Source organism: Corapipo altera, unplaced genomic scaffold (assembly GCF_003945725.1).
Source record: "Corapipo altera isolate COAL_440 unplaced genomic scaffold, ASM394572v1 48, whole genome shotgun sequence".
NCBI classification, from domain to species: domain Eukaryota; kingdom Metazoa; phylum Chordata; class Aves; order Passeriformes; family Pipridae; genus Corapipo; species Corapipo altera.
This window is the reverse complement of record NW_020884931.1, coordinates 4,069,523-4,082,376: the sequence shown is the minus strand read 5'-3', so window position 1 is coordinate 4,082,376 and position 12,854 is coordinate 4,069,523. Positions and strand designations below refer to the sequence as shown.

General features: G+C 36.7%; 1 protein-coding gene across 10 annotated transcripts in view; it reads right to left on the bottom strand.

Moving 5' to 3' along the window:
* Nucleotides 1-12,854, bottom strand: part of CDC42BPA (CDC42 binding protein kinase alpha) — a 187,188-nt gene that overhangs the window by 59,039 nt on the left and 115,295 nt on the right. For 8 of the 10 annotated variants that reach the window (XM_027659323.1, XM_027659324.1, XM_027659332.1 and 5 more), the window contains exons 13-16: nt 8,546-8,679; nt 6,629-6,871; nt 6,266-6,376; nt 2,137-2,384 (exon numbers count right to left, since the gene is read on the bottom strand). In XM_027659323.1, coding sequence (XP_027515124.1) covers nt 2,137-2,384; nt 6,266-6,376; nt 6,629-6,871; nt 8,546-8,679 — 736 coding nt within the window. The remainder of the gene's footprint in view (nt 1-2,136; nt 2,385-6,265; nt 6,377-6,628; nt 6,872-8,545; nt 8,680-12,854) is intronic. The other 2 variants (XM_027659328.1, XM_027659329.1) reach the window with 2 other exon arrangements.

The window sequence follows — 12,854 nt, the reverse complement described above, 5'->3', positions numbered from 1 at the left end:
TTACACAGAAATGTACACAGAGACTTTGTTAAAGCTCTTACTGATCCTTGCTTGGAGTAACCTATGTAATTCACTCTTATATATAGTCCTTACAGAGTAATACAACCACGTCCTCTTACCAAAATCTTTTTTAATATGCATGGAAGATTATTTTTAGACTACTAAAATATTTTTGCCAAACTGTATAAGCACACTTCAACTCCACACCCACTAAAAGCCTATTGTTGAAATAATTCCACTTATCTCAGCATAAATCCTCCAGGTGCTTCCTTTTCAACGCTTACACTGAACACCTCTGCACTGGAAGACTCACAAAAAGCTTTTCATGCCTGACTACAAAAGCTAAAAACAACAGGTGTAAGCAGAAACAAAAAATCCATGTTCTTTTATGGAAAGTTACCAAATATTGAGAATTGAGTAGCAACCGCAATTCTTGCATTCCTAATATTTAAGATTCCCTTCTAAATAGCAGAAGTCTACCTATAGCATAGTTTGAACAGTGGATTACTGCAATTCTGTGGAGCCCTAATACTTGCATGAGATTCTGCAGATTTGTTTAACAAAACACAGATAAAATCAGGCCTTCATCAATCACTCATCGTGTGCTTGGACACCTGACTTAATATGATGCTGAAGCCCTCCTCATGAAAAGCCAAGTGTTGGAAACCTGTTATGTGACACATTTCTGTTCATGCTTTCAAATATTTTCTTACACTAACATTTGAAATACATACAGCACCCACATTAGAGAGAAACCAGATTGAAAGAAGATTTATGAACTAGCTAGCATGAAGCACATCAACATTTGTTATTTCACCAGATGGACATCTAGTTAGAATGTCTGCAGCTGTACAACATTAGAATTAGGAAAGAAGGAGTATTTGGTCTGGTCAGTGCTTGGAGGTATGATCTTTACCAACAGTTTACCCTGCAGAAAGAAGTATTACTGATTTTTTTATTTAATATTCCTCCCTCTGAGGAATAACACTGCTGGAGTTAAAAGTGTGTCATACTATCACCTTTTTATTTTACAAGACAGAATAGCCTTTTGTGAATTTGTAACTCACTGGTCAGCAAGACCATTAAGTTGTGTTACAATGAAAACATGCTGCTGATGCAAGCTTTACCTCTTAACCTAGAACAAAGCAGTGAACTACTGTGTTGTTACTATGTCCAGCCTATGAATAGCTGCATGCTAGGAAGAAACAGTTCATCCACTTCATTCTAGGCTGTATGATCTATGTCCCCTGCTGAACACAATCTACCAGAGAAGCAGTGTTTCTACTCCTATTTGCATTAACTTCTTTGAAAAAAATCGGTATTTCATTTGCTACTTATATTTAAGGACTCGCTACAGTTTGGCTCAGCTTGCAGTAGGAACTTCTCCATGGTTTCTCTAATATGCCATCTTGCTACAGCAGCAGAAAGATACACCTATGTTACCCTCTATAAAGCATTCTGAATTTTTTAGGAATAAACATGAACACATTCAATTTATTACTATTTCCACTTCTACGTTATCCAACAGAAAATTTGGTTTTATTGATGAATGCCTGAAGGAACATTCTCAAGGCCAGTTATAAGCCCCACCATGTGGGAGAGAAAAAAGCAGGTCTGACAAATTACCATGTCAGAAGAGATAAAGCAGCTTACGCCTACAGTAGTCTGCTGACTGATGTTAACACTGGATGGAACCCAGCATGGATTAGCCTCGGTTCGCATTAAGTGACTGTTCCTGTGCTGGCAGAAATGTAAACAATAGTTGATCTCTAACACGTTAGTTTTGCATCAAAAGATGGAAATACCAAATAAAAGAAAAAAATGTCAAAAAAACTGCATGAAAGTGCAACATAAGCTTCAGGGGTCAACTTACCCAGAGCTGCAAGTCTGTAACTCAAGTTGCATACCTTGGAATGGTCAGCCAGTAAAACAGTTCTGGTGCAAAATTAACTGTTTCAGTACAGGGATGTGGATTTTTTTCTTCTGTTTTATTTTAAAGGTGACAGTTTTCAACCCTGGCATTAGCTCAGCCAAAATGACTATGCCTGCACTGCAGTTAAGGAGTGACAGTGTGTTTGAAAAAACACTAGGAGACTTCAAAAGACTGAAAAAAGGTAAATTCCATGCAATACTCACTTTTCTCTTCTTGTTTTCTCTAACTTGTCTTTCAAAACCATGATTTCCTTCTTGAGGGCAAGCTGCTGGCTCTCTGCATCCCGCAGTTCTTTCTTCAGACTTTTTATTTCATTAGCATGCAACATTTCACGTTTAGATAGTTCCTCTTCATAGAAAACAGTTTTCTTTTCCAGGTCTGCCTTTAATTTAGTGATCTCTTGCTGGTGTTCTATACTGCTTACCCCAGGTGAGCGACCAACCTGTTTTTGCTAAAATAAACAGCCCCAAATTAACACTCAAGAATGCTGAAAATTATCCCTAATAACAATTCAATACTCATAAATTTATGTTCAGAAAATATCCCATTAGAGACTTGAGTTAAACACATCTATCTCAATTTTTTTCAAGATTTGTTAGAACACAAATTTCAAAGGTACTCTATTGTTTTGTTATTTAAATGTAGTAACAGTTTTCAAGCCATTGACAATTTGATCATCACTTTAAACATCTCTCCTCACATTCTGACTCCCCTTACATGCAGTCAGAAAGTGACCACAGAATTAGAAGACACTTAATGTTTCCACTCACACAGCTGACAGCAGCAAGTTCTAGTGACTTTTCAGGAATGCAGAGTAAGGATTATGATATAGAGTTAATATATTTTGAAGGACAAATAATTTGCGGAAAAGCTATACTAAGGCAAGAAGAGGCTTAACTGAAGGCTAAAATCTAGCTACAGAAACACTATATGGATTGTATCAGTCAGGAGGGAAACCTGACCTATTTTACTTAAAACTGACCATTTACATCATAGTGGATTAATAGGAAAAACAAGCTTTAAACAATAAGAGTAATTACTTCACTTTTCGCAGCTGCATAGCTCTCTTAGTGAGGTCTTCTGGCATTTCAATAGTCTTTACACACTGCTTCAGGGTACATACACATTTGCACCAAATGCTGCACTCACTAAACTCAATGTCCTGCCATAACATAGAGGAGGAGCAAGATCAGGTTCAAAATGAGATAGTGGCATGACATGCACTGAAATCCAAGTACGGAAATAACTTTTAAATGTAAACATATGGACAACTTGGTTTGGAATGTCTTCTATTTTTAAAAATATGTAATTAAACATTGTTTAAGGAAAGGAAAATAACTTCATAAAAACATTGTGTTTTGAGAAAGTGCGGGAAACTGGAAAATGTACTTCCTTATGGTGACTGTGTCACACCTTTAAGAGGATCGAAGATATTTTGTTAATTATACCTCCATTCTTACCATGAGATATTAATTACCTCTCAGTCACCCTTAATTGGACATGGTTTTGGGTAGTTATCTTTTGCTGATGTATGAACAGGCTTTAAGAGCTAAATGTCATTGTAGAACATTCCGATGAGCTGAATTTCTACCATGACAAATTCTATGAGAAAGCTGGGCCTTGCTGTTAGTGTCAGCAAAAAACTGCAAAGCCCCCTAAATGTATGAGCCAGAGATGTGCTGCTACTGCATTGTTTTCTCTAACTCATCAAAACAAAACTCTGTTTTGATCTAAGAGTAAAGTCCTGCCCTTAGGAGGATGCAGAACGGTAAACTGGAGAAAGATGCCATCCTAACAAGAGATAGCTTGCAGAAAGAAAGATTTAAAAAAAAAAGACAAGCAAGCAAGCATAGGAATTTGGGAATTTTCTTTTCTGCACAGGTTGTTAACTACTGAACTTGTTTGTTACTGCCCAACACACCCAACTGCCTACACATACATGGCAATGGAGCACAAAAAAAGCTTAGGCTTTGCAACATCATGTAGCAGGTACATAAAATGTTTTAGTGGTATTGCACATTTTTTACCACAAAGAAAAGATACTATTAAGACCATAAGACAGATGGTGCAGTAGAAGAGAAAGCTGAAGAGTATTTAACAGCGGTTTAACTAGAGAGATATAGAATAAACAGAGAATATATTTTGAATTGATGTAAGCACAAATTCCAAATAGATGTTTTCATATATGCTCATTTCAAGTGGACAAATGGTGCAACTGAGACATAATGCATCCCCTGGCACATAGATAGTTGCTGTTTAATGCACCCCAGGGTGCAGTTTGCCCTCTTGGCTGCCAGGGCACACTGTGCACTCATATCGAGTCTGACTTTATTGAAAATCCAAATACATGACATCCACAGGATCTCCTCTGTCTGCACATTTACTGACAACTTTGCAGAATCCCAGCAGGTTAGTGTTGCAGGACTTGGCTGGCCAGAAGGCACACTGCCTTCTTCCCAATAGGTTCTGCTTCATCCAGGAACTCTCTGACCTTATTCTTTGCCATAGCCTCTATGCCTTTTCTAAGGAAGTTGCACCCAGTCCTCTTTTTTTCCCAGGATCATCTGGATGAGAGTTACAGTAGCAGTGGGCTGCCTGTAATAAGAGGGTGCATATCTTGGCCAGCAGTTCTCTTACTTCTCATTTAAGTTCCTTCAGAACTCTCTAAGCAACGCCACTGGTCCAAGTGACTTCACATCTCCCTCACCTGCCAGCTCCACTGCTTCCTGCACATCATCCTCACACTGATCCAGCTCATCTACTGCAAAGAGTGGACTCTGCGTGGCAATCTCCCCTGCTTCAGCAGAAAAGTCTGACATACCAAAGACCTGTGGAGAGTTTCTGCCACATCCCTATTAACTCAGAGTTTGCCTTTTTCATCCTGTCAACAAGCAGACCCATGAGTTTCCTAATGTTCTTTCTGCTTTTGCTTTAAAGAACTTCCCACAATCACCCCAAGCATCCTTTGCAAAGTGCTTCCTAAATTCTCTTTATTTAGCCCTTGACATCCTGTTTACCCTTAACCTGCCATCATTAATGGTCTTTTCTATTCTCCTCATTTGGAGGAATCTTCCTTCTGTAAATATTGACTTTTGTCTAGGAGAGCTCCCTGAGCTTAACTAAGGAGCCATGAAGAGCTTTTAAGGAATGGACACTGCAGTATCACAACAACCACATATGATCCAAAGTTTGCCTACTGAATCATAAAATATTACTAAGCATGCCACAGTTCCTCTTTCCTCTTCTGATAAACTTGCCCTGTTATAAATCAGTGTATCATTTATTCTCAATAGATCTCCCATATATTCTTCTCGCCTCTTAGACTGTCATACAAACTCTTTGCTGATGGTGAAGATTCATTGAAGCAGAAGAAATACATCCTAATTTTCAGATAACAATCTGAATTCACAGCAGTAGAAACTTTATAAATCCAAATTTCAAGTTGAATGGATTTCCTTATCAAAAGAAGGCCAAATAAAAGAATGTTTGCAAAAAACCACCAAATTTTCTGTGCTGTAAGTTAACGTTGACAAATGTCCCAGAGAATTCTAACGAAAAAAACTCTGCTGTTCCTGTAAATTAAGACCAGAATAGGCCTAATCTTGCATTTTGCATGAGAAGTTTAGAATTACCCTACTCAATGGAACATTTGGAACAGGATTTTGCTGTAAATGAACAGCAATCCTCATATGTAAATTAAAAACCTTCTCATTCAATTTTTGAGAAAGTCTAATTTTTTCAGAGCATTGTATAAAAATGCTGAATCACAGAATAAAATAACAGTTAACATTCTTGGCTGCCTTAGGTTTCTGCTTGCAAAATGACATACATGTGTGAGCAACCTCATCAGTGTAAATAACCTCTTCATGCTCAGTGCTGTTCTTGTGCAAGAACACCTCAACTTCTGGCTGAGAGGAAGAATAAGCTAAAATTTTTCCTTTACAGTTACATCAGTTGACATCTATTATGCAAGAAACACAAGGAACAACACAGTAGACAGAACACTTATACAGAAACCTGCTTAGATGCAGCAGTTTAATCTTCAAATATTCAACCATCCTGTGCCAAAAAATAAGCTTTTAGCTGGTAAAATTAAACAAAGTACCAATGGAAGCAATTTGGTAAGAAACTGTTGAGTTATTAAGAAATAAAGCATCAGGCAAATGTTCATTTTTCTGGACAACAATGCGATGCACGCCTGCAATAATATTCAGCACCAACTGAAGCGACAAACTGACAAAACCCTTTTGTCCTACATCTGAAAGCAATCAAACAGATCCAAGTCCTAGTTGACTAGTAACTTTGCAGGTGTTAATATCAAAACAGACTAACCTTTAGCCCTTCTACTTCGCTTTCCAACTGTTTAGAGTACTGTTCACTCCTCTCTCGCAATTTCCTGTCTTTGGATGCCTCAGCAGCTGCAGCTTCAGCTTGGACTTCCAGCTACAAAAGTACATACGTTTTTAATAGATAGGATTCTTTTTTTTTTTTCAAAATCTATTGATGGTTTTTAATATAAGAGAGAAATCTTCATCACTCAACTGAACACTTAAAATTCTTAGAAAACAAAACCGGTACTGTTCGAAACAACAATCAAGAAGTTAATTTACAAATTAGAAAAAAAAAAATTACTTGTTCAGAAAACCTTACAGATAACTTATTTCACAGAGTCTAAACAATCTTCTCACCACTTACTTCTTTTTTAAGTCTCTCTGTTCTGCGTAACTCTTGCCTTAAACTTTCTACTTTTTGCATCACCACTTCCATTTCTTCCTCCTTATCTCGGAGCTGGCGGGCAAGCTTTTGTTTTTGAGAGTGCAAGTCTGTCAGCCGCTCGTTCATCTCTGAGAACTCCTGCATTGCCAATTTCCGCTGGCTGTGTGCATCTTTCAGCTCTTTGGCTTGGGATTTTAATCTGTCACTAGACTCTGCCAGTTCCTACAGTTTAAAAAAAGAATTAAGTAATAAACCTAGAAAGCTGCAAGGCCAATTCTGTCTCCGGATGCACATCTAACACCTCCTCCAGAGTCAACAGAAACCATATATTAATTTCTTTTCATGAATGCATCTATGATATAGATTGTGTGCCTCCATAAATAAGGAAAGAGGCCAGGTTTTACACTACTAAAGTCAGTAGAAGTGCATAAACATAAACCAAGTAGGAATTTTCTCCATTATAACAGGTTAAACACAATGGTTTTCAAGCACTTGCATTATAACATAAAAATACCTTGTTTTCTTAGTGAAAAAAATTTAATTAGCATAGATTTTTCAATAACTACTTAAATAAATTAAAAGAATCTCAACTGCTAAATGATTAAAAAAAAGTTTTTGTGTTGAATGGAAAAGTCTGCTCTATAAAAATTTTTACTCTAGAAGCTTTTGAAAACTGACCTGCAATGGTGAGCATGATTTCCATACACTGTACCTTAATATCAAATATTACAGAAAGTTTCAGGCAACAAAACGCTGTAGCATTATATGACAATTATTCCTTTAAAAGAACCCACATGAAGTAAAACTGCTAGTGCTGTGACAACTCCACAGAACAATACCTTCACAAAACTTGCTGTGCCCTGGATTTGTGCTACTACACTACCAGTGAGGGACCACAACAGTTTAAATAGTTTAATGATGTTCAGCCAAACTGGAGTAGAACAAAGAATCAAGGAAAAGCAAATTTGAGGATGAAAAGAAGATCAACAGGAAGAATTAATATTTGGCACTGTTGACATCTATATAAATCTAACAACATTTCTAAGGTTGTTAAAAAGAGCTCCTAATCACTTCAAGTTGTTTTAGAAGAGAGATAGTATTTCTTGGACAAACTGGCAGCTTTCAAGATTTTAAGAGCCTTAAGGGTCAAAAGAAACAGTGTTAAACACAGCTGGTACATCAACATTGAGTATGGACTCCAAAATACTGGGCCAATATAATCATGATGAGAAACAGGCTAATGTATTTCACACCTGATTACAGGTTAATCTAATCATGAATACAAAAAAGAGCCATGAAAGACAGTATGTTATAAATCAGAAAATGAGGAATTGGGGAGACAGAGGAGAAGAAATAAAATCCAGTATTCTTTAATTGTAGCTATTTCAAATTACTTTTCAATCTTCATATCTGGGCAATTTTTCACATCTCCCTTCTGGAAACACTTCTGTGACACAGCTTTAATACAATATTCTTCACATTTTTTCCCGTCTAAAGTCTCACCCATACTTCAGATTAAATTAGTTGTCTGGAATAGTTCTTCTCTGCTCTGCTCTTCTCTAACCCCTATCATTATCACCTTTATCTGAAGCTGTAAAACCTTTTTTGCAGCCACCATGTAATTTGGATCATGGAGTTGTTCACTATCTGGAAGCAATCACCTAGGACCACCCAGCAGCCATACATACATACAACATGTTAAATAATGTCCTTAAAATTATTGTCTTAATAATTGTCTTAAAAAAAAAAAAAAAAGGTAGGCAGAAAGCAAAGTAGGTCATGCTACACATTTGTTATTTGTTCATTAGTTTTACACTTGAAAGTTATTTCAGGCAAAATGAACAAAAATAAACCAGACTTTAGGGTTTAGAAGAGTTGCTGACAAAATGCTTTTACCTTATTAAGATCTTCCCTCTCTTGCTTTAGTGTTCTGACTTGTTTCTCAAAAGCCTTTATTTGTCTGGAAGCATCATCCAACTCCCGCCTTGCAGTGCTGGCCTCCTCAAGTTGCTGTTCTAGCTGACCGGATTCTAGAAAAAGCAGCAGAATTCTAAACATTCTAAAGGAAAAAATAGTAATTCTAGAATAGCATAGTCTAGCTTCTTGAAGCCCCTTCAATATTTTTTCTTGTTTCCATTTAATCACAAAATAATGCAGTTCTTATCTGGTTTAGAATAGGGAGCAGACTGATTCAGCTACCATTATCTGCTTTTAATGGAACAGAATGAAAGGTCACAGTTTGCTGCAAAACAACAAAGAAAATGATAACTTTTCTTCTCACATTATAATAATGATGCTCTCTTACTTAATTCTGTAATGTACATTTTAACATGACCTACCCATTTGACTTTTATGCACTGTGGTATAATATATAATGCATCTTTTATTACACTGTAATTATAAACAGCCTCCCTCCTTCCCCCAAACTCCTCCAGAAAGAAACAGTAAAAGTAATGGGTCACTCAAGAGCTGGCCTTAAGTGTTCTCCTGTCGATACACTTAAAATTAACTTCAGCTGATATTACTTATTTCTAGTGTGAAAACCACTTGTGTTTATGTGATCTCCTTTATTACTACTATAAATAAAGGAAAACTATTACAGTCAGCTTCTTACCAACAGTCAGTTACACAATGACAGTGTATTTCCATGCCACACCTAAATAATGTCATATAAATGCTCTCAAATGCTACAGGAAAAGCTGAAATCCATAAAATATGACAACTGAAAATTTTTAGTGAGTATTTACCTCCTAGTCCTTCACTTAAAGCAAGATATATATGAAGGTAACTTAAATTCACATTCTGTGAAATCACTGGACATTTTACCTTTTATTTCAGTTGTGGTAGGTCTTCAGACCATATGTATTTACCAAAAGAACAGGAACCGATCTATACTCTTAATAAGAGCCTTTAACTATATTTTCATAAATGCAACCCCAAGAGAATGGCTCTTGGAAAAATCAAATATAAAAATACATACATTTTTAAGAGGGTTAATTTCTGAAACACGAGAATTTTATAAGCAAATTAATACCCTTAGCTTATACCCATAAAAATATTCACTATTGTTTTAATTCACTGACTCTTGTTTAAAAATTTAAAAGAATGCACTTAAATAAGAGATGCAGCTCAAAGCCAAAAATTATTAACTGCCTCTCTTATGTAGTCTACTCTGAAGTCACCAGTGAAAAGAAAGTTTATATATGGCTCTGCTGAGCCAAGATAAATCTCTCTTCTGTGCATGAACTACTTTGTTCCACAGCTCTGTTTTCTTCTTCCATTGCTGCCCTTTACATATTTGGCAATATTAAAGATTCCTCAAAGTTTTCTCCTATGTAACCTAGCGAACAAAAATTATAACTTTGACCTCTAAAATTGAAAGCATATGCTAGTTTGTCATTTCCTGGAAAACGAGATAGACAAGAAAAATGTATTTTTCTAAGCGCCCTCCCCCCCACACACACACTGACACTCCTGAAGAAACAATTTCAAGTTCATTTTTTATTACCTTTTTAAGCAGGTGTTTACTCTTACAGCTTCAGAAGAGGTAGCAAAGCAGGTTAAAGAACATAACCAAAAGCTAGTTGTGATATACGTGTAGTAAGTGGTAATTTTCCATCTAATCACTCTAATCACCCTACTTGTAACTAGCATTTTAGATAATATATGCAAACACTCATTGCAGTATGTTATTACATTTAGTTGCCCAAGAGATGAGCCCAAAGCGTAATGTTCAGCTCTGCACCTTAACTGAACCTTCCTAAAGTTCATCAGATCCAGCGTTGAAAAATTACATCTTTTAAAGGCTATCCAGAAAACCCGGAACTAGCTCCCCTACATTTGGAAGCACTCAGAAAAGGCCATCATTTGGTTTGTTTCTCTATTCTGTCACTAATTTAGTTTTAAAATCTATCTCCAAACCCCCCATAAAATCAAGTAAAATAGAACATTCTCTTTTCCCAGTTTTATCAAATTGGCTTGTATTAGTTACACGCAAGGCACAAATGAATGTTTTCTAACAAATGGCTGTGTTGTCTGGATCAGACAAACATTCAAATATATACTGGGAAAGTTCTGTAGCGACTGGAGATGGACTGGACAACTCTACACCTTCCTCATTTGATCACATTATTCACTTCCAACCCAAAAAACCAAAAGCACACACTGTATTGAGGAATAAATATGCAAATATACGGTTTGAAGTAGAACATTACTTTAGAGAAAACCTTCTCAATATAAACCACCTTCACCAGACATTGACTTCTTTTCAGTTTGAAAAGGGATAGGAGCTGCGTTGGGGAACGTTCCCACACCTTTTCTATTTTTTTTTTCATTACCAAAAGAAGTAATACTTTTAGCAACAAACTAAAATCTCAGTTGCAGCTAAATAGTAAAGAATAAAATATAATATAAAGTTGATCCTGATGCTTTTCTACGAATGACTGGTCTCATTCAAAAGCTGTTCTTGTAAATGTTGCTTTTCAGTGGTCCCAAAAAGCCCAAACTAAAGCTAAGGACTGTCGCAGAGCAGGAGTTTCTGATGTTGTCTTTTTCCTCATTACAGCAGCAAGTGGAGGGACATTTGGCTGGAGATAAATTTCACAAAAAAAACTTTGCCCTGACACAGTGCCAACACGGCGTCACTCAAACCAGAGTGATCCTCCCTGAGCTAGTTAAGCCATGCTCACATCCAAAAATAATGCTTATGGTACAATACAAAACTGCTGCATCACTCCAGAGCAGCTGTCCAACTGTGTATCCATAACAGGCTTTTTTCAGACTACACAATTTTAACAGGATATAATCTATGTGCTGCAGTCTGCAGTTCATACATAGCGTGTTTCTATCCCATAACGCAGCTGCAGAGTCTAAACAAATCAACTAAAATGTCTGGAAGTTAAGTTCAAGTTATTCTTTCTGTGGGTGTCACTGCTGGCATTCCAGACACTTTCAGGAACTGAATGAAGTCTTTTCACAAACACAAACCAGAACAAATCTTTTTTGTAGTTTCCTCCAACCTTTCTTGCTGTTTTGTTTTCCATTGCCGCAGGTAAGACATGGACATACAACAGAGATCTATCTACTGCTACTTGTGTCTGATTTTTCCTCACACAAAACGTAGATATTTTCCTGTTTGGATTGACATGATTAACTGGATTTTTTCCCTGTTTCTGTGGTTCCACACCTGATACCTAACAGTCTCTTGTTGATTTTCCTGAAGTAAAAAACATCTTGCTATATTTCCTTTCTTTCTTTTTTGAAGATGTCTCTGTTCTCAAGAATCTATTTTAAAGAAAGTGTTATGAAGTGGGATACCATGAGTCCTATGCTATGACTTATCGTGAGAAAAAATTCTTTTTAACTTAAATCAGAGCATTAAATCAAGAATACCGAATACTACTACTGGTAATTAGCCTTTAAAGCAGACTAGAAAGACATTAGCTAAACAGACAGCAAATTGTTTCACTAATAGCTATATTCAAAATGGTGGGTGCAATATAAGCTTTTCTTCTGAAAGTTCTTAAAACATGAATTGCCAGTTTTTGGGAGAGTAAGGCTGGAAAAAGAATGATCTTTCTCTAGATGTCTCCAGTAGTCTCTATAAAACACAGGACACTGGCCTAAGTAGATCTTTGCTTTTTGACTACTTTGGGAGTTCTGAAAAAAGGCAGTCCAACATTAATTAAAGAATTCAATCTTTTTATCTGCACAGATTTAAAAGACACTTTTCAAGCTTAAAGTACACTGTGACGCTTGATAGCCAAAATTTTAGTTTTCAGAAAATCTTCATGAACTTCCAGAAGCAAAGGAAATAAATGTTCAGTTTTGTAAGGAATGACAGCCTATTGACAGCAGAGCTGAGAGGTGGTTCTTCTCTCCCTGTCATCTCCCTTTCCTCTTATGCTTCTATTGCCTGCCTTGTACTGATTTATCTGATCATAAGTTGATCAAATTCTCTATATCTAGATAGCATTTTTTTTGTTTAACTGAGTGAATTAAAGCCATGAGAGAGTCCAGGACATGCACAGATTGAGAAGGGGCCACAGAGCTGTGAGCAGGACCCATTCTGGTGGCAGTTTTGTTTGGACGGTTCTGGTGCTACTGGGAGTGCAGTCTCATAGCCCACAGTGTCCTCTCTCATGAAAAACATCCTTCACTACTCCCTGCCACTTGGAAAACTCAGTATCCCTGTAGTTTCATGTAT